Genomic DNA, 24,373 nt, shown 5'->3' on the forward strand with positions numbered 1-24,373 from the left:
AACAACTGGCTGAGATGTCAGAAGTCGAATTCAGAATTTGGTTTGCAGACAAGATTAATAAAATGGAATTACAAATTCGAGGAGAAATTCAAAAATTGTCTCAAGAATTTAACGAATTTAAAGACAAAACCACCAAAGACTTAGACACACTGAAACAAGAACTTACAGCCCTCAAAGATATGAAAAATACAGTAGAATCCCTCAGTAACAGAATGGAGCAAGCAGAAGAAAGGATTTCTGACATTGAAGATAAAGTCTTCGAACGCTCCCAATTTCTCAAAGAGGAAGAGAAATGGAGAGCAAAAACGGATCACTCACTCAGAGAACTCTCAGATAATTCGAAAAAAAACAACATAAGGGTTATAGGAATTTCGGAGAACGATGAAGTGGCTGCCAAGGGCACAGAGGCCCTTCTACATGAAATTATGAAAGAAAATTTTCCAGACATGCCTAGAGAATCTGAAATTTAGATAGCAGACAGCTTCAGAACCCCAGCACGATTCAACCCCAATAAGCCATCTCCCAGACATATCATAATTAGCTTCACTAAAGTTAACATGAAAGAGAAGATTCTCAAAGCAGCCCGGCGAAAGAAAACTATAACGTACAAAGGTAAGAATATTAGAATAACTGCAGATCTCTCTGCTGAAACTTTTCAAGCAAGAAGAGGCTGGTCATCAACTTTTAATCTCCTAAAGCAAAAAAACTTTCAACCCAGGATCTTGTATCTAGCTAAACTGAGTTTCATCTATGATGGAGAAATTAAATACTTCAATGACATTCATATGTTGAAAAAATTTGCCATAAGTAAACCAGCTCTTCAGGATGTTCTCAGACCTATCCTCCACAATGACCAACCCAATCCTATACCACAAAAGTAAACTCACTCAGAAACTTCGGATCAAACTCCAACTTCCACACTGGCGAAAGGATTAAAAATGTCCACTGGACCTTTGAAAAACTCGATACCCAAAATTCCACCAGACTTATCAATACTCTCCATCAATGTGAATGGCTTAAACTGTCCTCTAAAGAGGCATAGGTTAGCTGACTGGATACAAAAACTCAAGCCAGATATTTGTTGCATACAAGAGTCACATCTCAACTTAAAAGACAAATACAGACTCAGGGTGAAAGGATGGTCATCCATATTTCAGGCAAATGGTAATCAGAAAAAAGCAGGTGTTGCAATTTTATTTGCAGATACACTAGGCTTTAAACCATCAAAAGTAAGGAAGGACAAGAATGGTCACTTCATATTTGTTAAGGGTAATACTCAATATGACGAGATCTCAATTATTAATATCTATGCACCCAACCAGAATGCACCTCAATTTATAAGAGAAACTCTAACAGACATGAGTAATTTGATTTCCTCCAGCTCCATAATCGTTGGAGATTTCAACACTCCCTTGGCAGTGTTGGATCGATCCTCCAGAAAGAAGCTGAGCAAAGAAATCTTAGATTTAAACCTAACCATCCAATATTTAGATTTAGCAGACATCTACAGAACATTTCATCCCAACAAAACTGAATACACATACTTCTCATCAGCCCACGGAACTTACTCCAAAATTGATCACATTTTAGGTCACAAGTCTAACCTCAGTAAATTTAAAGGAATAGAAATTATTCCATGCATCTTCTCGGACCATCATGGAATAAAACTTGAATTGAGTAACAACAGGAATCTGCATACCCATACAAAAACATGGAAGTTAAATAACCTTATGCTGAATGATAGCTGGGTCAGAGATGAGATTAAGAAAGAAATCACCAATTTTTTGGAAAAAACGACAATGAAGACACAAACTATCAGAACCTCTGGGACACTGCAAAGGCAGTTCTAAGAGGGAAATTTATAGCACTGCAACCCTTCCTCAAGAGAACGGAAAGAGAGGAAGTTAACAACTTAATGGGACATCTCACGCAACTGGAAAAGGAAGAACATTCCAACCCCAAACCCAGTAGAAGAAAAGAAATAACCAAAATTAGAGCAGAATTAAATGAAATTGAAAACAAAAGAATAATACAACAGATCAATAAATCAAAAAGCTGGTTTTTTGAAAAGGTCAATAAAATAGATAAACCTCTGGCCAACCTAATCAGGAAAAAAAGAGTAAAATCTCTAATATCATCAATCAGAAACAACAAAGACGAAATAACCACAGACTCATCAGAAATCCAAAAAATCCTTAATGAATATTACAAGAAACTTTATTCTCAGAAATATGAAAATCTGAAGGAAATAGACCGATACTTGGAAGCATGCCACCTTCCAAGACTTAACCAGAATCAAGTGGAAATGTTGAACAGACCCATATCAAGTTCAGAAATAGCATCAACTATACAAAACCTCCCTAAAAAGAAAAGCCCAGGACCAGATGGTTTCACGTCAGAATTCTACCAAACCTTTAAAGAGGAATTAGTACCTATATTACTCAACCTGTTCCAAAATGTAGAAAAAGAAGGAAGACTACCCAACACGTTCTATGAAGCAAACATCACCCTGATCCCCAAACCAGGAAAAGACCCAACAAGAAAAGAAAATTATAGACCAATATCACTAATGAATATAGATGCAAAAATATTCAACAAGATCCTAACAAACAGAATCCAGCAACACATCAAACAAATTATACATCATGACCAAGTTGGTTTTATTCCAGGGTCTCAAGGCTGGTTCAATATACGTAAATCTATAAATGTAATTCAGCACATAAACAAATTAAAAAACAAAGACCACATGATTCTCTCAATTGATGCAGAAAAAGCTTTTGATAATATCCAGCATCCCTTCATGATCAGAACACTCAAGAAAATTGGTCTAGAAGGGACTTTTCTTAAACTGATAGAGGCTATCTACAGCAAACCCACAGCCAATATCATATTGAATGGAGTTAAATTGGAATCATTTCCACTCAGATCAGGAACCAGACAAGGCTGCCCATTGTCTCCATTGCTTTTCAACATTGTAATGGAAGTTTTAGCCACCGCAATTAGGGAAGAAAAGGCGATCAAGGGTATCCATATAGGGTCAGAAGAGATCAAACTCTCGCTCTTCGCAGATGATATGATTGTGTATCTGGAAAACACTAGGGACTCTACTACAAAACTCCTAGAAGTGATCAAGGAATACAGCAGCGTCTCAGGTTACAAAATCAACATTCATAAATCGGTAGCCTTTATATACACCAACAACAGTCAAATTGAAAAAGCAGTTAAGGACTCTATCCCATTCACAGTAGTGCCAAAGAAGATGAAATATTTGGGAATTTACCTAACAAAAGACGTGAAAGATCTCTATAAAGAGAACTATGAAACTCTAAGAAAAGAAATAGCTGAAAATGTTAACAAATGGAAAAACATACCATGCTCATGGCTAGGAAGAATCAACATTATCAAAATGTCCATAGTACCCAAAGCAATATATAATTTCAACGCACTCCCTATTAAAGCTCCACTGTCATATTTTAAAGATCTTGAAAAAACTTTACTTCGTTTTATATGGAATCAGAAAAAACCTCGAATAGCCAAGACATTACTCAGAAATAAAAACAAAACAGGAGGAATCACACTACCAGACCTCAGACTTTACTACAAATCGATAGTGATCAAAACAGCATGGTATTGGCACAAAACAGAGAAGTAGATATCTGGAACAGAATAGAGAACCAAGAGATGAATCCAGCTACTTACCGCTATTTGATTTTTGACAAGCCAATTAAAAACATTCAGTGGGGAAAAGATTCCCTATTTAACAAATGGTGCTGGGTGAACTGGCTGGCAACCTGCAGAAGACTGAAATTGGACCCACACCTTTCACCATTAACTAAGATAGACTCTCATTGGATTAAAGATTTAAACTTAAGACATGAAACTATAAAAATACTAGAGGAGAATGCAGGGAAAACCCTTGAAGAAATTGGTCTGGGTGAGTATTTCATGAGGAGAACCCCCCGGGCAATTGAAGCAGCTTCAAAAATACACTACTGGGACTTGATCAAACTAAAAAGCTTCTGCACAGCTAAGAACACAGTAAGCAGAGCAAGCAGACAGCCCTCAGAATGGGAGAAGATATTTGCAGGGTATATCTCTGACAAAGGTTTAATAACCAGAATCCACAGAGAACTCAAACGCATCAGCAAGAAAAAAACAAGGGATCCCATCGCAGGCTGGGCAAGGGATTTGAAGAGAAACTTCTCTGAAGAAGACAGGCGCACGGCCTTCAGACATATGAAAAAATGCTCATCATCTTTAATCATCAGAGAAATGCAAATCAAAACTACTTTGAGATATCATCTAACTCCAATGAGACTAGCCTATATCACAAAATCTCAAGACCAGAGATGTTGGCGTGGATGCGGAGAAAAGGGAACACTTCTGCACTGCTGGTGGGAATGCAAATTAATACATTCCTTTTGGAAAGATATATGGAGAACACTCAGAGATCTAAAAATAGATCTGCCATTCAATCCTGTAATTCCTCTGCTGGGCATATACCCAGAAGACCAAAAATCACAACATAACAAAGATATTTGTACCAGAATGTTTATTGCAGCCCAATTCATAATAGCTAAGTCATGGAAAAAGCCCAAGTGCCCATCGATCCACGAATGGATTAATAAATTGTGGTATATGTATACCATGGAATACTATGCAGCCTTAAAGAAAGATGGAGACTTTACCTCTTTCATGTTTACATGGATGGAGCTGGAACATATTCTTCTTAGTAAAGTATCCCAAGAATGGAAGAAAAAATACCCAATGTACACAGCCCTACTATGAAACTAATTTGGGACTCTCACATGAAAGCTATAACCCAGCTACAACTTAACAATAGGGGGAAGTGGGAAAGGGGGGGGTGGGTAGAGGGAGGGGAATCGGTGGGATCACACCTGTGGTGCATATTACAGGGGTATTTGCGAAACTTGGTAAATGTAGAATGTAAATGTTTTGGCACAGTAACTGAGATAACGCCGGAAAGGCTATGTTAACCACTGTGATAAAAATGTGTCAAATGGTTTATGAAGTGAGTGTATGATGCCCCATAATCATATCATTGTATACAGTTATGATTTAATAAAAAAATAAATAAATAAAAGGTTCAACAAAAAAAAAAGGTACCTTAACTTTTATAGTTCTTTGTATATTTCTGCATGTCTTCAAATCAACATTTTCATCTGAACTACAGAAAACCCCTATTATTATTTACCACATCAGATTCCAAATGAAAAGGCCTAACAAAGGTGATAAATATGTAGATGATCAATAAATGTTTAATTTGAATAATTTTATGCAAAAAAATCCACTCAAAATACATATGAGAAACTAAATTTACCAGACAGCTGACCATGCAAATGCTTTACCCTGATTCCTGCCAATAATGATTTTTATTTTATGGACAATTTCTAAGGATTATAGTGGTGAATGAAACAGAATTCTTTAGCATTTTTTATGCAAAATTAAACATTTTTGCCAATGATTGCATTTTTAGGTAACAAAATTGTCTTGCATAGCTCGTGACACATACAACACCCAGAAAATGTAAATTTCCACCTGTGACCTTGTAGCTACTCTAGTTGTTACGTTCTTCTTCCACTTAGCATATCTCAGAACATTAAGCAAGGCAAAGCCTAAGAGTCAACTCTAAAGGAAAAAAGTCAGTCTTTGATTTTTCTATATGATGTCCACCAGGTAGAGGAAGCCAGGTCAGAATTCTGCAGACAGCCTGAGGCACCTGGGAGCTCCAGCAGCTCCTGGTTCACTGCTATGGCTGGGCTCAGAGTGAGCAGAAAAACAGACTTCCTGTGAGAAAACGAGCCCAGCATGCAACACAGGGGAATAGTATAAAAGCTATTTGAAAACCTGATAAAAGTTTAAGAGGTTTGCATTGAAAGTTAACCATGTTACAGTTTGAAGAGCAAAGTAACACCAGGTGTCTGACATAGTCAAATTCCAGACTTGGGTGAAGCAAGATTGGCAGGCTTTGGGTACACACCACACACCTGGACAGATCCAAAGATAAGCCATGTCGCAAAGTTTTCAGAGCCGTGGGCTGTGCTAAAACTGTCCCCCAAAGAAAATATTAGCAGTATTTAAAGACAGTCTTAACACTACCTTTCCTAAGACCACAGATTTACAATCTCCACTCTCTTTACCAACATTGCTCCTTAGCACCTCCCCCAGCTGGTCTCTATCTCAGATGCAGGAATCCATGTACTATTTTGGATTATTCAGTACCTGTGAAGTTCTAAGAACTAGGGAGCAATGACCTCCCACCACGTAGAAAAATGGGAGTCTAAAGGTTAAGACTGATAAATATAAATTACCCCCACACTGGCCTTCCAGCTAAGCCTGGGGAATCCCTTGCACCAAGGCCCCTGGAAGAATGAGTCTAAAGGTGTGAGAGGCCTGAGAATCACTGCCTGGTGCAACAAGCTGCAAGGATCAGCCTCAGCCCATAGCTACTGTTAAGAAGCATTCTTTATAGAACTAGTCTCATTAGTTAAGAAAACTGACCTTAACACCACATTAAGAACATCAGATTAAAATGACAGCCTTTTTCCACCAGGATTCTGTAAGTCAGTGGTCCTCAATCTTCCTAATGCCACGGCCCTTTATACAGTTCCGGTGGGTCATGACCCACAGGTTGAGAACCACTGCTGTAAGTGAATTAAGTCCTAATGCTCAAAGGCCTCCACTGTAAGTAATGAGTAAGCATCCCCCCAGTATTCTAGACTAGCAGGTGGGGACATCCCACAGAGCCCCCTTCACTCCCTCCCTTGCATTCAAATCATTCTCTGTGTTCTGTAGATCACATGAAGGGCCTACACAGACGTCCTCAAACTTTTTAAACAGGGGGCCAATTCACTGTCCCTCAGACCGCTGGAAGGCTGGATTATAGTTTAAAAAAAAAGAACAATTATGAACAAATTCCTATGCACACTGCACATATCTTACTTTGAAGTAAAAAAAACAAAACAAAACGGGAATAAATACAATCACACCGCCTCATGTGGCCCACGGGCCGCAGTGTGAGGACCCCTGAAGCAAACTCAGGGTCTTCGCAGGACTGGACGTATCTGAGTGGGGAAATGTTTGGAGGAAGAAAAACACTGGCTTAGGTACAGAATGATACATTACAGACTTTGACCCGTAACATGCAAGCTTTGATACCAGTCTCAAATATCAGAAGGGGAAAGGGTTATTTAAAAATCATCTTGTTCAAGTTTTTTTTAAAATTTCATTTTATAGGCTTAATTAAGGAAGATTAAGTACTTTGCTCAATGTTCTATGACTAATAGAAGAGCTGAAGCTTAATTGAAGTTGAACCCCATCCCACTGTATCATGTGTCTAATTCAGAATACCATCTAAAGATTAAAAGGGCTCTTGAGCATTTAAAAATCATTTACAGCACACTTGGTTGGCAAAGGAATTTGGAATGGTGTCATAAAAAGTAGCAGACCCTGTTCCCAGCAAAATAATCATACTGGTTAAAATTATTTAAATAACTAACATCTCTAGAAATTGTCCTAAGAGCATATAGCAAATGAAGAAATATTTATTTAGTGAATTAGATCTTGGCGAAAGCAGTGAGAACTGGTGATGTGAGCACAGCCTGTGCCCCCTGACCAGGGGCAAAGGGGTGCAGGGGCACCGGCTCCCTTCCCCACCTAAGCCTGGGTTACAGAACCTCCTAGGAGGAGCTCAGCAGGTTTCTTCCCGCAGGTCCATGCTGCAAAGCTCCACCCAAGACCAGAGCAGGGGAGAGGCCTGCCGCACCTTCCTATACCCAGTGTCCTGAACAGGGTGGCCCCCAGGGCACAGTCCAGGAATACCAGGGCTCCACTCACTCTCTCCCAGCTCACCTGTGGGGCAGCAGCTCTCTGGGAGAGGCAGATTGTGAAGACCAGAGGCTGCTATCCCTGTCCAGTGCTAGGGTTAGAGTCCAGCCTCTAGCTCCGTAGAGCAGCAATGTTAGGCAGAGCAAGAACCAGGCTGCAAGCAGAGAGAGCTCCAAAGCTCTCCTCAAGGGACGGGCCATTTTGGGGAACAAAGAGTGAGGAAGTTCACCGGTACTATCAAAAACAATGATAACACTGGTGAAAAACAGGTGAGATAAGGCTGGTTGCTCCAGGAGAGCAACAACCTTGATCACAGGTGGTCAAGGAAATTGACAGGGAGAACAGGAGAAGAGCCAGCTGAGAAGAGTCCTCTGCAGCAGGAACAAGCCTCAAAGGGTGCCTTGCAAAGGGCACAGGTCATGCTCTCAAGGCATTGCTGGAAAAGGTGTGTGACAACAGACAACAGCTGGACGGAGACCAGGGAGAGAGATAGTGGGCGCTGCCCTCTCAGGTGACCTTGTGTCCAGGGCTGCACCCTTGGGGGAGTCCCCCCAAGGGTGGGACAGACGTCACTCAGACAGTTCAGATAAATGCCAAACAAACCAACCAGCAGCAACAATCCCCAGAATTGAAACAACATATTATCTAAAATATACAACGTTCAACAAAATAATAATAAGTCAAGCAAAGAAGCAAAGAAGTGTGAGCCATACACAGGGGGAAAAGCACACGCAATAACTGCCCTCAGATGGTCCAGATATTAGTTTAGCAGACAAAGATTTAGAAATAATGATCTTGGGCGGTGCCTGTGGCTCAGTCGGTAAGGCGCCGGCCCCATATACGGAGGGTGGCGGGTTCAAACCTGGCCCCGGCCAAACTGCAATCAAAAAATAGCCGGGCGTTGTGGTGGGCGCCTGTAGTCCCAGCTACTCGGGAGGCTGAGGCAAGAGAATCGCTTAAGCCCAGGAGTTGGAGGTTGCTGTGAGCTGTGTGAGGCCACGGCACTCTACTGAGGGCCATAAAGTGAGACTCTGTCTCTACAAAAAAAAAAAATAAAATAAAAGAAATAATGATCGTAAATATGTTCAAAGAATTAAAGAATATTATGCATAAGAAGTAAAAAAAAAAAAGACTATGAGACTGTCTCATCAAATAAAGAATGATGAAGAGTTAAAATTTATACAAAAGAACCAAATGGAAATTTTGGAGTTAACCAACATGAAAAATTCACTAAAGGGTTCAACAGGAGACTTGAGCAGGAAAAGTAAAGAATCAGTGGATATGAAGACAGATCAATAGAGATTATGCAATCTTAAAAGCTGAGAGGAAAAAGAATGAAGAAAGAATTAACAGAAACAGAGAAATATGAGGCACAATTAAGTGCACCAACATATGTATGAGATACCTGTTAGCAGGTAAGGAAGAAAGGAAGCCAATAATTTTTTCAAAGAAATAGCAGCTGACATTATAGTCAAGAGGTTTAACAAATTCTAAGTAATAATGTACACAGCTATGATTTAATAAAAACAAACAAAAAAACAAATTCTGAGTAATATAAGTGTAGAGATACATCTTAGATACATAACTGTAAAAATTATGTATTACGAAATTACAAAGAAAAAATCTTAAAAGGGGCAAAGAAAAAATAACATCACATAAAACAACCCCCAATTAGGTTAATAACTGATTTCTCATCAGAAAAGCAGTAGGATGACAAATCAGAATTCTGAAAGAAAAAACAGTCAACCTAGAACCCTATATTTAGCCAAATTATCTTTCAAAAATAAAGATGAAATAAAGGTATTCGAAGAATAAAAGAAAAAAAAACTAAGAGAATTTGTTGCTAGTAGACACACTTAACAAGAAATACTAAAGAAAGTTCTTTAGGGTGAAAGCAAGTGACTCTAGACAGTAATTCAAATCCACATTTAAAAAAATGTATAGTAAAATTAACAATGTAATTATAAATTATATAATTATAAATTATATGTACATTTCTTCATCCTTCTCTTAACCGACTTAAGAATAAATTGTTTGAAACAAGTTGTATATAACTATATTTTGGGGCCAGTAACATACAGGAATGTAATATATTTGATAGTAACAGTACAGAGGAGCCAGGTGAAGGAAGGGAAAACTTGTGAACATTGCCCTAGGCAAAGCATTTATGACTAAGACCTCAAAAGCAAATGAAACAAAACCAAAAATAGACAAATTGGACTTAAACTAAAAAGCTTCTTCACAGAAGAAGAAGAAGAAGAAATAGTCAATAGAGTAAAAAGACAACCCACAGGATCGGAGACAAAATGTGCAAACTAGGCATCCAGTGATGGAGTCACAGCCAGAACCTGCAAGGAGCTCAAACAACTCAGCAAGAGAAAAAGGCACTCATTAAAAACTGGGCAATAGAAAAGGTCAACATGCAAAAAATGTTCAACATCATTAATCATCAGAGAAATACACATTAAAACCACAATGCAATTCTCTTATACCAATCAGAATGGATATTATTAAAAAGTAAGAAAATAACAGATGTTGATGAGAATGCAGAAATGTCGAGTAGATATTTCTCAAAGAACTGGAAATAGAACTACAGTCGATCCAGTAATCCCACTGCCGTGACCTACCCAAAGGAAAAGAAGTCATCATTTCAGAGACTCCTGCACTCAAGTGTTTACCACAACTCTATTCACAAGAGCAAAGACATGGGATCAACCTAAGTGCCCTTCAGTAGATGACTGGATAAAGAAAATGTGGTGTGCACATGCCAGGGAGCACTACTCAGCCATAAAGAGGAATGAAGTCATGTCAAATGCAGCCCAAGGAGGGACCCGGAGACCATTATCTTAAGTGAAATAACTCAGAAACAGAGGGTAAAAAACTGCATGTTCTCACTTACAAAGAGAACGAGCTAACAAAAGCGGATACCTAGAAAGGAATAATAAACATCGGATACTCAGTTAAGTGGGTGGGAGGGGCTGAGGGGTGCCTCGTGGGTACAATGTACCCCACTCAGTGATGGGTACACTAAAAGCCCAGCCATCAATATAGTGCAATCTATCTATGCAGCAAAATTGTACTTGCACTCCCTAAATTTGCAAAAATAAAAAAGATGAAATAAATCCAATTTGAAATAGATCTACTTTGTTCCCTCCCCACTCCCAGCCTTGCAAGGAGTCTGAGGGTTGTGGAAAGAGTAGATGGCAACTGAGCAGAATAAGCACTGAGGTGTGGAGTCCATGTGACATGTGTGTCTGTGGGAGGGGAGAGGGGCGGAGAGAGGGGGCAGCTGAGGAAAGAACACCTTTCCCTAGAGGGCCAGAGGGTGACAGGGATATTTTTGAAGGCTTTGATTTGGTACATATAATACAAAAATGCAGTCATGATAAACAAAACTAAAATACATTCCTTTTATACTATAGATTTATATAGCATTGAACAAAGAAGGTCAAATAAAGAAGGCAGAGGAGTTAGTCACAATACTTCCCTCTAATAAAGATGAGGGAATTTAAAACTATGGCAGCAGAGAAAATTTACAAAAGGATGGCTCAGGGAGAAATTGACTGAAACTTAAAAAGAAAATTATTTGAGCATGTTAGGAGATTTGATTTACCAATCCCTGGGCAATAAAGCAGCAGCTGAAAGATTAATACCATGTGTAGGACAGTCCCTGTGTAGCAGGCCTCTGTAAACAACACATCCTGCTGTGTGTTTTCGGGTCCTTTTGATGGATGCTATGATCAGGGAGAGAAAAGTTAGACACTGAAATAATGCAAAGTTAATTTTTTCTTAAAGACTTCAGCCTGTGGCTCAGTGAGTAGGGCGCCGGCCCCATATGCCGAGGGTGGCGGGTTCAAACCCAGCCCCGGCCAAACTGCAACAAAAAAAAAAATAGCCGGGTGTTGTGGCGGGCGCCTGTAGTCCCAGGTGCTCGGGAGGCTGAGGCAAGAAAATTGCATAAGCCCAAGAGTTAGAGGTTGCTGTGAGCCGTGTGACGCCACGGCACTCTACCCCAGGGTGGTACAGTGAAACTCTGTCTCTACGAAAAAAAAAAAAAAAAAAAAGACTTCAAAGAGATGCAAATATCATGTTGCACATGATAGTTTATGAATTGTTCAGTTAGCAATCCATAAATTGCCAGTTACAGTTTGTCAGATGTTGAAATATATCTGTTAAGCAGCTGTGCTTAAACAGAAGAAATGGTGAATGAAAGAAATCCTGCTCTCAATGAAGAAAAATGGGATCTATTATGGTAGCTTTAGTTACAGATTTATCAAGAAAATAGGCTGGGCACAGTGGACTTTTAGAGGCCAAGGCTTGGGTATTTATTGATGCCAGGAGATAGAGACCAGCCTGCACAATACAGTGAGACCTCTTCTCTACCAAAGCCCAGGCCTGGCAGTGCACACCTGTAGTCCCAGCTTCTCAGGAGGCTGAGGCAGGAGGATCACTTGAGCCTAGGAGTTTGAGGTTTCTGAGAGCTGGGATGACGCACTACAGCCTGGGTGACAGAGCAAGGCCCAGAGGAGAGAGAAGGGGGAGAAGGGAAAGGAAAGAAGAGGAAAGAAAGCGAGACAGAGAAGAAAAGGGAACAATTTTCATAGCTGTCAGGGGTGAAATACAAGCGCTAGGAAATACCTTGGTTTGCCTGTGCTGCGTTTCAGGCACTTTTAGGGAATGTGGCCATTGTACATATACACAGGACCCACTCACCTCAATTCCTATTTCAAATCCCCCACCAAGGCCAGCTATCCCAATGGCAGAAGGTGCGGACCATTCTAATAAGACAGACAAGGAGAAAACGTTGTTCTAAACATTAAAACTTCTTCTCATATAAATATGAAAAAGAAAAATGCTAAAATAGAAATAGTGTTTCTTTTGAAAATAATGAGACTTAGATATTTCTCCTATGTTTAAAAATGTTTTTTTAAAAGAGTATACAATTTTTTGAAAATTGGAGATATTTAATGAATATGAGATATTCATTATGAGTCTCACAGACCCACTTCCTCTAGTCATTCTCTGCCAATGTGCACAATACCAAACTACCCTGTTTCCCCGAAAATAAGACAGTGTTTTATTTTAAGGTGTGCTCCCAAAGATGTGCTAGGTCTTATTTTCAGGGGATGTCTTATCTTTCCTGTAAGTAGGTCTTATTTTTGGGGAAACAGGGTATTGACTTCCTACACACTGAATATACATGGAATTGCATAATTTCAATCCCCAATACTTTTATGAAATAATTTAGCTGTAGCTTTAGTCTTTAGAATCTCATCATAGATACAGAGACCTAAAGGATTCAAGAGAATTTATGATCACTTCTAAGGGTAACATAATATTAAATTGTTTCTCTTGTAAATTTCTGAGGGTAAAAACTGTTTTAATACCTTTTGTGTCTAGTACAAGAAATAGACTGCAAATACAAGCTTGTTAAAACTCTAACAAGACACATTTTACATTTGGAAACTAAGTACAAAATTTCATTTGTCATGATATGGTACATTTTAGGATTAGAGTGTGCTTATTTTTCTTGATACAGAAACAGTTACATCAAGTGAGCCTGTAAAATATTTTTAATTTATTAGAGGGTGGGATGGTGTAGCTAAAGCACTTTCTGAAAACATTTAATAACTTTCTAACTGTAATTTTTTTTTGCTACCATGAATTCTAGATAATAGGATACTGTTTGAAAGTATCCAAACTAATCTCTTTGGGCTTAGAGGAGTTTTGATTACAGAAATTACTGGCTGAAGGTCCCAAAGTTGTTTTTGTTTCTGGTGTTAGGAACTGTCCCTGTGTTACGAACACAGGGGAACATGCCAGGACTTACTTGCATAGCTTTCAAATACCCTCAGCAGAGAAGCTGCAGGCAGGAGAGAGAAATTAGGCTTTGAACCAGCAGAAAGGTCTTTCTAGGATGGAAAAGGAGCCTGAGTGCTGGAAACTGAGAGCCTTTCCTCCTTTCGTCTGCAGCTACCAGTCAGGGACCTCTTCCAGAGAGCTTCTTACAGACTTTAGGCCCGTGGGACAGTGGACCCCCCCAGTTTCTATTTTGTTTGGCCTTACTGCTGAAATCTTCCCATGAACATTTGGGTAACTTGATAAGAAGAGACGGCTGTATTTCCACAGCCATTTTCTCATTTACTGTGGAGACACTTTGACAGGAAATAGTGGTTTGGCTGGCTGATACTAAAGGCCATATGCTCTGCAAACACCTGTACTTAATGTCTGTTAAGTGTCCCATTCTTCCTCTCAAAATTATCTATGCTACAAAACAGCTATTATTAGAAAAATGTGTTCACTTATGTGACTGAGCAGCAAATGTTAAGTTGGCATAAAAAGCATTTCAGTCGGTTGTGACACACCTACATATATTTTAAATATTACTATAAATGCTGGTTCTTGGGATTTCCTGTCAAATATATTTTGATTTCATCTCTGAAAAATCAAGTAATAGATTTTACCCAAGAAAACCAAATTATACTCTTTAGATATGATTTTGCTTTGGTGGAAATTCTTCAAATGTCACAGTTTTTATGATCTACTGCAGAGACAGGACCACAGATGGCCCCTTATGTTCACGACAATTTCCATAACACAAGACAGCTGTACCACCAAGTTGAGGAGTAAGGATTCATACCTAATGGAAATGCATATACCATCACATTTAAATATTTCTCATGGAATAATTACAACATACACACAAAACAAGGTCAGATTTACTCATTGGGTCTTGCCTAAAGCATGGGGGCACTGTCGCCCCCACTGTGCTGTGCAGCCTATGAAATGCTCTCTACTCCTCTAGTGAGCAGAAGTCAGCTTACTCCCATCAGGACGCCGTGCCAGCACGATGCCGCTGCCTCCTCTGGCTGTCACCAGGAACCCAGCCTTGACCACAGACAGGACTGCGAGTCCTTTCGCCTTGGCGATTATATGGGCTGTCAAATCAAAGCGACAGGTAGGTAAGCGCTCTTCACATGTGTGCCTGCATAGTCGGGTGGGCTGCGCCAGACTCTGCAGGGGCAGAGGGCTGCGGGGCCCCAGGGTGCTCGCTTTAATCCCCAGGGCAGGTGGGACGGAACTGTGAATAAAACTGTCACACTGCAGATGGGCCCAAGGCCTATCTACTCCTGCCTCTTCTTTCAATGTTGTCATTTTTGCAGTGTGCTAAATGCAACATTATAAATGTTCCTAATCCTGCAACTGCCAAAATAAATTAGATACTTGAATGAGATATTATTGATTTCTAGTAGCAGGGCGAATATCCTGGCAATTTCAGTTAATTCAGAACATGATGTACAATGTAAAAAATAAAAGTTACCATTTTCAAAGAAATTAAGATACATGCAGTATTAAAGAAAAGCTTAAAAAAATGAACAAAAGGCAGTGTGAGGGAGAACTTCCATCTTACAGCTGTACAGCTAAGTTCATCTCTCATTCATGTAAAATGTTGGATTCAAAAACAGAAAAATTAAGCAATTTGCCTCATTAAAAATTTATTTTAACTTTATAAATAATATTCTTTGATATTTAAGTGGCACTTTTAATGACTAGTAGCCTGAAAGTACAATTCAATTTACAAATTATTGGCTTATTTACATTTCAGACATTCATTACATAAAATGGTTATTATGTATACATAGTTTCTCACTATTCTATAAATTTATTACACAACAGTACATCTTTCAAACTAACAAGGGGAACCTAAAAATATAATTGTATGATAGTTTTAATTATCATTTTTATCAAATATTCTATCAAGGAAGTGAAATCAACATACAAAAAAGGTTTTGTAGATGCCTCTGGAAAACACTAAACTTCCAGCATGATTATGCCACCATTTCAACATTTAAATTAACATCAGGCTCTTGGAAATAATTCATCCAAGAGCATGAAGAAGTTAACAAGTGTAACATTTCTGGAGCTGTTTTTAATTAAGTGAGGCACAAAAGAAGATTGTGTTCGTAGATAGCAATCTACTAAGTGTACTTTACTTTTCTATTTTAAAAGGTTATAAATATTTTGCAATAAGATTGAAAGCTATATTATAATATCATGTAGGTTTAGGTGGCAGAATATATTCTCAGTGCTTTCAGAGTTATTACTGCCCTGTTTAGAAATACTAGATATGACAAAAACGTATGTTTTTAAATGAACATATTCCATACATCAACTATGTTTTTATGGATTATCTACCCAAATTCAGGGACACCAAAAACCCCTAAATAATTTTCCAATTAGCTTTTTCACTTATAACGTAGCATGCACTAAGTGCAGGTGTGCTTTCTGAATTAGTTTCACTTGCAGCTCGGAGCCCTTAGCACTTGGAAGGCACACACACAGCTGAGGAGCCAGCAGTCCACTGTCTCTTGACTAAGCTGTTGCAGGTGTGCAGGTGTCTGGGCGATACACACATCAGGAAATGTCTTCTGTCATTTGTTTCAGAATATTGCTACTGAAAATTCAGTTTTTCTTGGTGAGTTTTCCTTAATCTCTAAAGCAGTGCTCCTTAGACCTATATGTACAGGTAACTCACTGGGAACCCCATGAGAAATGCAGATCCTGACTCAGGATATCTGAGCAGTTTCTAGGAGTCCCCAGGTGATGGTGCTCCATGGCCAGGCTGCACACAGCTGTATTTTCAAGGTGAGAGAAACAGCTGGGCTGATGTGACAATAACTAAATCATTGTTAATATAGCAATAATGAAATTAAAAAATAGTTTAAAGATCTATGTAATAATGTCAGAAAATCTGGCTGAGGAAAATTAAACTTGTTTTTCTTTAATGCAGGACTCAAGAGTCAGGTGCTGTTATTAAAGGGAGATTGGTCTGCAACATCGTCCAGCTAATTGGTACACTCACCTTTTTTGTGTGAGGTAAGTATACTGGAAGTGTAATGTAGAGGTAGCAGTTTCTAGAGGTTCACCTCTGGCCCAGGCCTCACCTGGACACCTTGACTACATAAGAATTTGATGAGGAACATATTAAAATCAGGCATTCCTGACCACACTGCTCTGAAAGTGATTCAGCAGGTTGGAGTACAGTTAAGAATTGCATGTCAGCGGCCTGGGAGTGTTGCTGGGAATTATCAACCAAGGTCTTCTTAAACCTGATAGAATGTGCACAGCTGGTTAGGAAAGAGAAAACATGAAATTGACATCTGTTCATGAGATGAGCTATGCAAGGTCAGTTTGTAGAGTTTTCAGAATGACAGAAAGCAAAGGCTGTCTGGGTGATAGCCAGGCAGGATGCAGGCCTCAGGGTGCTGGGGCACCTGGAGGCTGGGGAGCGAAGAAGGATGGGGCCTGGGGGGCAGGAAGCCCCTGGTGGGTTTCCCAGGGCCTCCTGGCCCGTCTGGGAAGGCCTCCAGGTAAGAGAGGTGGGAGGGGCCTCAGTGCATCTGCCATCAGCTAGAGAAAGCAGGGGTCAGAGAACTTGCTGGTTGGTATTGGTGGGGCTTTGTGCCTGACCCGAAGGGTGAGGAAGGAAAATGCAACACAGGAAACAAGCGTGGAGATGAACAGCACTTATTTACCAACCAGGAATGATCTTGTCAGGTCCATTTCTGGAAGTAATTTCTGTGAATTCTCTTAATATTTTAGCAGCCTTTTTTGCTTCTGATTTCAAATTGGAAGGTATGGGGTTATTCACTGAAAGAGTTAAAGAAGATATGTTAATGAATTCTACTAAATAGAAGTCAGGAATTTATAACTTCATTTTTCTCATACACAGTAAGCATTAACAAATCATATCCTACTGCACAAAGGAAATGAATTGGAGGTCCTCATTACTGACAATATCATCTATAGTTTCCTGATAAATCAAATCTACTCTGAGATTGGAAAACTTTTTTCAGCATCTCAGAAATTACAAAATCATGGGATCCTAAAGGATCTTAAGCAAAATCTAATCAATCTTCCTCATTATCTTCTTCCCTGGAATGAACTCAACCTAATACAAGTTTAAAAAGATTAAAATTTTAAAAATTAACAAAAGATATATTTTACAACTATCTAAAATACTTAATATAAAACTTCATACACTTCATAATTCTTGTCAAAAATGTTGGCATTAGCTGCCTATTCAGACTTTCCTGTTAGTAAAAGTCCAGGAGACTCCAGAATTGAGCAATCGCTATAAGCAATGAAGGCCTGCATTTGCACAGCATTTCACCCATCCAGCGTTTCCTGATTCTATAAACCCACGTATATCTGTTAGTTATGACAGTGCTTGCACAGTCCCTGCAGCTCTGTGGCACACTGGAGAAGGACCACTACCCTGTCACTGGACAGGGGCCAGGAGAGCCAAACTCGGGGGTGTTCTGTGACCGGATGAGTGCCCAGGATGGCTTCCTTGCCTAACACGTGCTGCTGAACTGTAGGGATCAGAAGGAGAAGGTGTCATTTTTCTGTCTCACTTGGGTGACTTTCAGAATGGCAGGTGAAAGCTTTTTTTTTTTTTTTTTGCAAAATAGAAATATTTTAAATAAAATAATGTGATGTATTTTGGCCCCTAGTATGTTTGAAATATGTAATTTATTTTTAAAAAGTGGAAACTGAATTAGAGTGGCATTGGAATACTGTTTTATGTTCTTAAAAAAAACCCTGAAATCTGTATCAGTTCTTTGTGGCTCAAGACAGGAATATTAGGGAAAAAGTTAAGCCATGGAAAAAAATAGATCCCAGAAATCAAATCATCAGTGGTATTAGTTGGGATAGAAAAATATATTTTCATAGATATTTTATGTAAGCAAAATGAGTATGATGAATATGTGTTCCTTTTTTTTTTTTTAAGAGACAGGGTCTCAGCTCAGTGCCTGTAGCTCAAGCGGGTAGGGCACCAGCCACATACATTGGAGGTGGTGGGTTTGAGCCCAGGGTGGGCCTGCCAAACAGCAATGACAACTACAGCCAAAAAAAAAAAAAAATAGTGGGGCGTTGTGGCGGGCACCTGTAGTCCCAGCTACTTGGGAGGCTGAGGCAGGAGGATGGCTTAAGCCCAAAGAGTTTGAGGTTGCTGTGAGCTGTGATGTCACAGTGCTTTACAGATGGCGACATAGTAAGACTGTCTCAAAAAAGAAAAATTTAAAAAATTTAAAAAGAATAAAAACATAAAAAAATAAAAGAGAGAGAAAGAGAGACAGGGTCTCACTCTGTCAGCCAGGCTAGAGTGCAATGATGCAATCACAGCTCACTACAGCCTTGAACTCCAGGGCTGAAGTGATCCTCTTGCCTCAGCTTTCCAAGTATCGGAACCGCAGGTGTGGGAGATGACTGTGCCAGACTATGCCTGGCCCCTGGCCCCTTTTAAAAACAAATGACATATCATTAGTTTATTTTGGTGCTTTGCAATTTTTACTCAATTTTATTTCAGAATAATTAAAACATTGGCTTTCAGTGTAGGCCTTTAAAATAAACTTTGTGAGATACAATTTATGAAATGGAATTCACCTACGTTACAGCTACAGCTTGGTGACAGTGAGCTGGGGCAGGTGTACACACCCCACTGCCACCTGACCCAGCCTGTTCCCAGGTCTCACCTCAAGTGCCAATTTGATTTTTGTCCTTATATAGTAGTTTGTCTGTCACAATTTCATATAAATGAAAATGTGGATTTTCTGTCTAGCTTATTTCTAAGTGGCATCCTAACATGTACACCACAATTTGTTTTTTCATTCACTGTTGATGGGACAGTTGGATTCTTTCCAGTTTGGGGCTATTCAAAATAAAACTGCTATAGATATTCCTGTGTAAGTCTTTTGTAGACGAATATTTTATTTCTCCTTATTAGGATAGGAATTGATAGTTTATATGGGAAATGTATGATTAACTATGTGAGCCGCCGCCAAAAGGGTCTCTAAAGTGATTTTCAGACTTTCACCAGTTTATGAGAGTTCTGGTTACTCCACATCCTCACCAACACTTGGAATGGCCAGTTTTAAAAATTTTACTTATTTCGGTGGTGCCTGTAGCTCAGTGGGTAGGGCACTGGCCACATACCCCAAGGCTGGTGGGTTTGAACCCAGCCCAGGCCAGCAAGGTCACTGTGGCAGGTGCCTGTAGTCCCAGGGGAGGCTGAGGCAAGAGAATCGCTTAAGCCCAAGAGTTTGAGGTTGCTGTGAGCTGTGATGCCACGGCACTCTACCCAGGGTGACATAGTGAGACTCTGCCTCAAAAATAAAATAAAATATTAAAATAAAAATTTAATACTTTTAGAATAAAAATAATAGAGAATATCTTTATCATCTTGGGATCATATCATTATGGGATGTGAAGGAATCCCATAATCAAGGCACAATAACAAAGGGAAACTACAGATGTATTTAACTATGTTAAAGTCAAAAAACATATCAACATATATTTAAATAAAAATAAAAGCCAAAGACTGAAAGATATTTGTCATACATATGAACTACAGAGATTTAGAGTCTAGAATATATAAAGATCTTCTAAACATCAATAAAAAGATAAATAGTATAATAGAAAACTAGGCAAAGTGTGCAATTAGTTAATTCACAAAAGAGGATATCTCTGGTCAATAAAGATAAAAAATTGATCAGATTGACTAGGATGCAGGGATGTGCAAAGACAGACCATGAGTTGCCATTTATTATTTTTTTTTCTGAGACAGTTTCACTTTGTCACCTTTGGTAGAGTTCCATGGCATCACAGCTCACAGTAACCTCAAACCCTTGGGTTCAAGTGATCCTCCTGCCTCCCAAGTAGCTGGGACTACAGGCACCAGCCAGAACACCTGGCTATTTTTTTTTAGAGACAGGGTCTTGCGCTTGTTCAGGCTGGTCTTGAACTTGTGAGCTCAGGCAATCTACCCACCTCAGCCTCCCAAAGTGCTAGGATTATAGGGTTAAGCCACCGAGGCTGGCTGAGTTGGCATTTATCCTTTAGATAAAAAAAAAAGTTAAAAATCTGCTGATGTTTGTGTAGGGTAAGTGCACAAAGAGAAGCCTCATGCCCATCCGTGTCAATTGACACAGTTGCTTCAGAGAACTAGTATAGCAAAGAGGTACAAATTCGCCCCAGGGATGCTGCTCAAAGGTATGTCCACCTGGCCCCTATGAATGTGACCCATTTGGGAAACGAGGTTTTCGCAGAGCAGTTAAGGATCATAAGGTGATCTCAGTGGGTCCTAAATCCAATGATGAGTATGTCCTTATGTTATAGGGAGGAGGAGAGGGCCATATGGCCATGGGGGGAGCCTGGAGGGGCCTGTGAGACTCCAGGACTTTCCACTTCTGGCTTCCATGACTAGGAAAGAATAAATGTTCTCCTGCTTTGAGCCAACCAGTCTGTTAATTGTTACAGTAGCCTGCAGCAGGTTGTGAGAATGTTCACTGAGGCAATGTCACTAACAGCAAAATAACAAATAAAAATAGGTACATTTATAAAAGCATAACCCCTAAATTTTCCTTAGTATTAAAATGAAATTCTATACAGATCAAATAAACTAGAACTATATATATATTAACATGGAAAAAGATGAATATTGAAGAGAAAAATAAGTTACATAAAGATATTTGGGTAGAATACATTTATGTGAATGTTTTAAAGCATATAAAAATATGTATTATTTATGGGGATATATGTTTGTGTGTAGAAAAACACAAAGACATCTGGCCTAGTGGTGAGTGGGGTGCTGGGAGGGTCCAGAATTGGGGGGACACACAGGAGACTGAGGCAAACATGCACTTTTCCCTCATGCTGTTGTGAGTCACGCATGGAAATGTTATTCTCTGTGGTCTCTTATGTGAGTTAGATCCTACACAAAAATTATTGAGCACAAACTGAATATTACATATATAAAATATTTAAGATATTAATAGAAACATGCCTATAGCTGTAAAAATTCATATTCTGGATAAATACTCCATAAATTGTTATTTGAAATCTGACTTCTCAGCCCTGCACATTTGTGTGGCCTTTACCAGGCAGACTCACAGATAACACTCAGAACAGGTGGCTGGCGGCAGGCTGTGCACCAAATACTAAATTGTATGTCATGTATGTGTATAATATTGATAATTCCAAAATTTGAATTTTAAGGACTTAATATAAAGTTACTTCTCCTTTTCTCAACAATCACACACTTGTTTAAAATAAAACTATCCCATTTTGCTGATAGTGTTGAGATACTGGAAGTCTGATACTCTTTTTATTTTCAATGGTGAATATGGAGAAGAGAGAAGCAAAAAATTCTCAGAAGCCCATAATTCTTATATCAGGAAGGAATCTCAAGACATCCATTCAAAATGATGCCAGTTTACCAGTATCCTCATAAACTTTCCTATTAGCAATACTTTGATTAAGAGGGTCTTAGATTTAGAGAGTTTTAGAAAACATACAAACAAAGAAAATTCCAAGTAAACATTTGGGCCTTTAAAGTACAATTTATGAGCCGGGCGTTGTGGCGGGCGCCTGTAATCCCAGCTGCTCGGGAGGCTGAGGCAAGAGAATCGCTTAAGCCCAGCAATTGGAGGTTGCTGTGAGCTGTGTGAGGCCACGGCACTCTACCAAGGGCCATAAAGTGAGACTCTGTCTCTACAAAAAAAAAAAAAAAAAAAGTACAATTTATGGAGGAGGATTTTAGCCATAGTTTAAGTAACATACTAAAGACAGTAATTTGTTTATCTGGCATTCCACAAGTGATCAAGGAAAACATACAATCGGGGGCATTTTCAATTTTCCAATGAAGTATTATGATAGATGTTGAAAACTCCAATTAATGAGTATACATTCAGATGGGACCTAGCTTCATTTTCACTTTGATTGTTGACAGGGAGAAAAGGTGTTGAGCCAGTACACATTAGCAAGGCGAATGGGGGAATGGCAAGAGAAGAGCTTTGTGTGCTTAAACAGGGCCAGCCAACCTTTCTTTCTCTGGGCAAACTGGAAGAATAGTTCCCTGGGGCCACACATTAAATACACAAATGCTAACAAAAGCTGATTAGCAAAAAGAGTCATAACAAAATCAGCATGTGGCCCCTAGGTGAAGGTTGGACATCCTGAATACAGGACCTTTATTAAGTGCTGTTTGCATTGTGATTAGATAATGTATTTGTTTTCTGACTTTTCAGGTACCTAAGGAACAACCTTAATTTTCATAGAATGACTAAGCCACACATGGGGACTTGGCTTTATTCCTGTGGGGCTGAGCCAGCCATCCACTCACATGTGCCCTACCTGTGCCACAGCATGGAGCTCATGTGTCACTTCTGTAGGAGGACAGTGTTAAGGAGTGTGTTTTCTCCACCTTCTCTTTCCCTGTCACTTGCTAGATGAAAAGGACCTTGATGGCAGAACCACAGGAGAGAAGATCCCGGAGTCACAGGGAAAAGGAAACTGTTGCTGCCTCGAACACCCACATTAAACTATTACAGGAGGGTAATAGTGTAAGCAAAGGAGTTTTGGGGACCTAGTTATTTATTTTTTTATTTTGTTTAATTTTGAGCCACTGTCTCATTATGTTGCCCTGAGTAGAGTATGGTGGCGTCACAGCTCACAGCAACCTCAAATTCTTGGGCTTAAGTGATTCTCTTGCCTCAGCCTCCCAAGTAGCTGGGACTCCAGGAGTCTGCCATGATACCTGGCTATTTTTTTGATTGCAGTTGTCATTGTTGTTTGGCAGGCCCGGGCTGAATTCAAATCTGCCAGCTCTGGTGAATGTGGCTGATGCCCTTAGCTGCTGAGCTATAGGCACCGAGCCAAGGACCTAGTTATTCAGATAACTTTGCTCTAATTATTACAGAGAAAAATATTTCTGATTTCTCCCTGCTACTTGCTGAAGAAGAAAGGTAGAGAAATAATTTTAATTTTCTAATTTAGGATGAGATTCGACTCATTTTTATATGCATTCTAATCATTTAGCAGGTAGAAAAATGGGTAAAACACTTATCAAATATGATTATACTGTATGTTAATATTTTTATCTCTTTTAGTATTTACTACACATAGTATTTATTTGCCAAATCTTTCAGGAAAAAACCGAACAATGGTTTTGCCTTTCCATTAAATGTTAATGTGTTATGTTGCTATACTAAGTACCATCAGTACGCATACCTTAAAATAATTTAACATTCTAGGGTTCGATCCTGCATTTTCCTTTTTCAGACCCTACCATGCTGTGTCCTTCCTCCAGCAACACCTTCCTGCTCACCTGTGGCAGCTGCAGTGCAGACAGAAGGCAAGAGCAGCACAGCAGGTTAGAGGGCCAGGTGAGAATTGTTACTGTCATGAAAGGCCCAAGGGACCTCTGTATGGCAACCCAGGCTGTGAGAATTCTCAGGAAGCATGAGCTTGGAAGAGATCCAGGCCTCCTTGGAATACGTCTGGTCAAGCCATGGAACAGCAGAGGCATCCACTGCTGGGCTATGTTGGGTGCTGGGCAGAGCCCACTGTCTGGTGGTCAGCTGCTGCTGCTGCTGTGGGCATGTGGGAGTTTGGGTCCTGCCAGGCCATGGAGGCTCTGGTTTCTGACTGGATGGAGCTATGGAGAGGATGAAGGGGACCT

The 24,373-nt window shown here is 39.6% G+C and overlaps 1 protein-coding gene across 8 annotated transcripts in view; it reads right to left on the reverse strand.

The window, feature by feature from the left end:
- SH3YL1 (SH3 and SYLF domain containing 1) overlaps positions 1-24,373 on the reverse strand; it is a 47,419-nt gene that overhangs the window by 17,119 nt on the left and 5,927 nt on the right. For 4 of the 8 annotated variants that reach the window (XR_008379528.1, XM_053588161.1, XM_053588158.1 and 1 more), the window contains exons 2-5: positions 17,389-17,499; positions 14,673-14,786; positions 12,562-12,626; positions 11,502-11,582 (exon numbers count right to left, since the gene is read on the reverse strand). Coding sequence is in view for 7 of the 8 variants with exons in the window: in XM_053588161.1 (XP_053444136.1) it covers positions 11,502-11,582; positions 12,562-12,626; positions 14,673-14,786; positions 17,389-17,499 (371 nt within the window). In the remaining variant the exon portion in view is untranslated. Of the gene's footprint in view, positions 1-11,501; positions 11,583-12,561; positions 12,627-14,672; positions 14,787-17,388; positions 17,500-19,000; positions 19,144-24,373 lie in introns of those variants that run through there. The other 4 variants (XM_053588163.1, XM_053588162.1, XM_053588159.1 and 1 more) reach the window with 3 other exon arrangements.

The sequence above is a fragment of the Nycticebus coucang genome, chromosome 4, assembly GCF_027406575.1.
Source record: "Nycticebus coucang isolate mNycCou1 chromosome 4, mNycCou1.pri, whole genome shotgun sequence".
Lineage (NCBI taxonomy): Eukaryota > Metazoa > Chordata > Mammalia > Primates > Lorisidae > Nycticebus > Nycticebus coucang.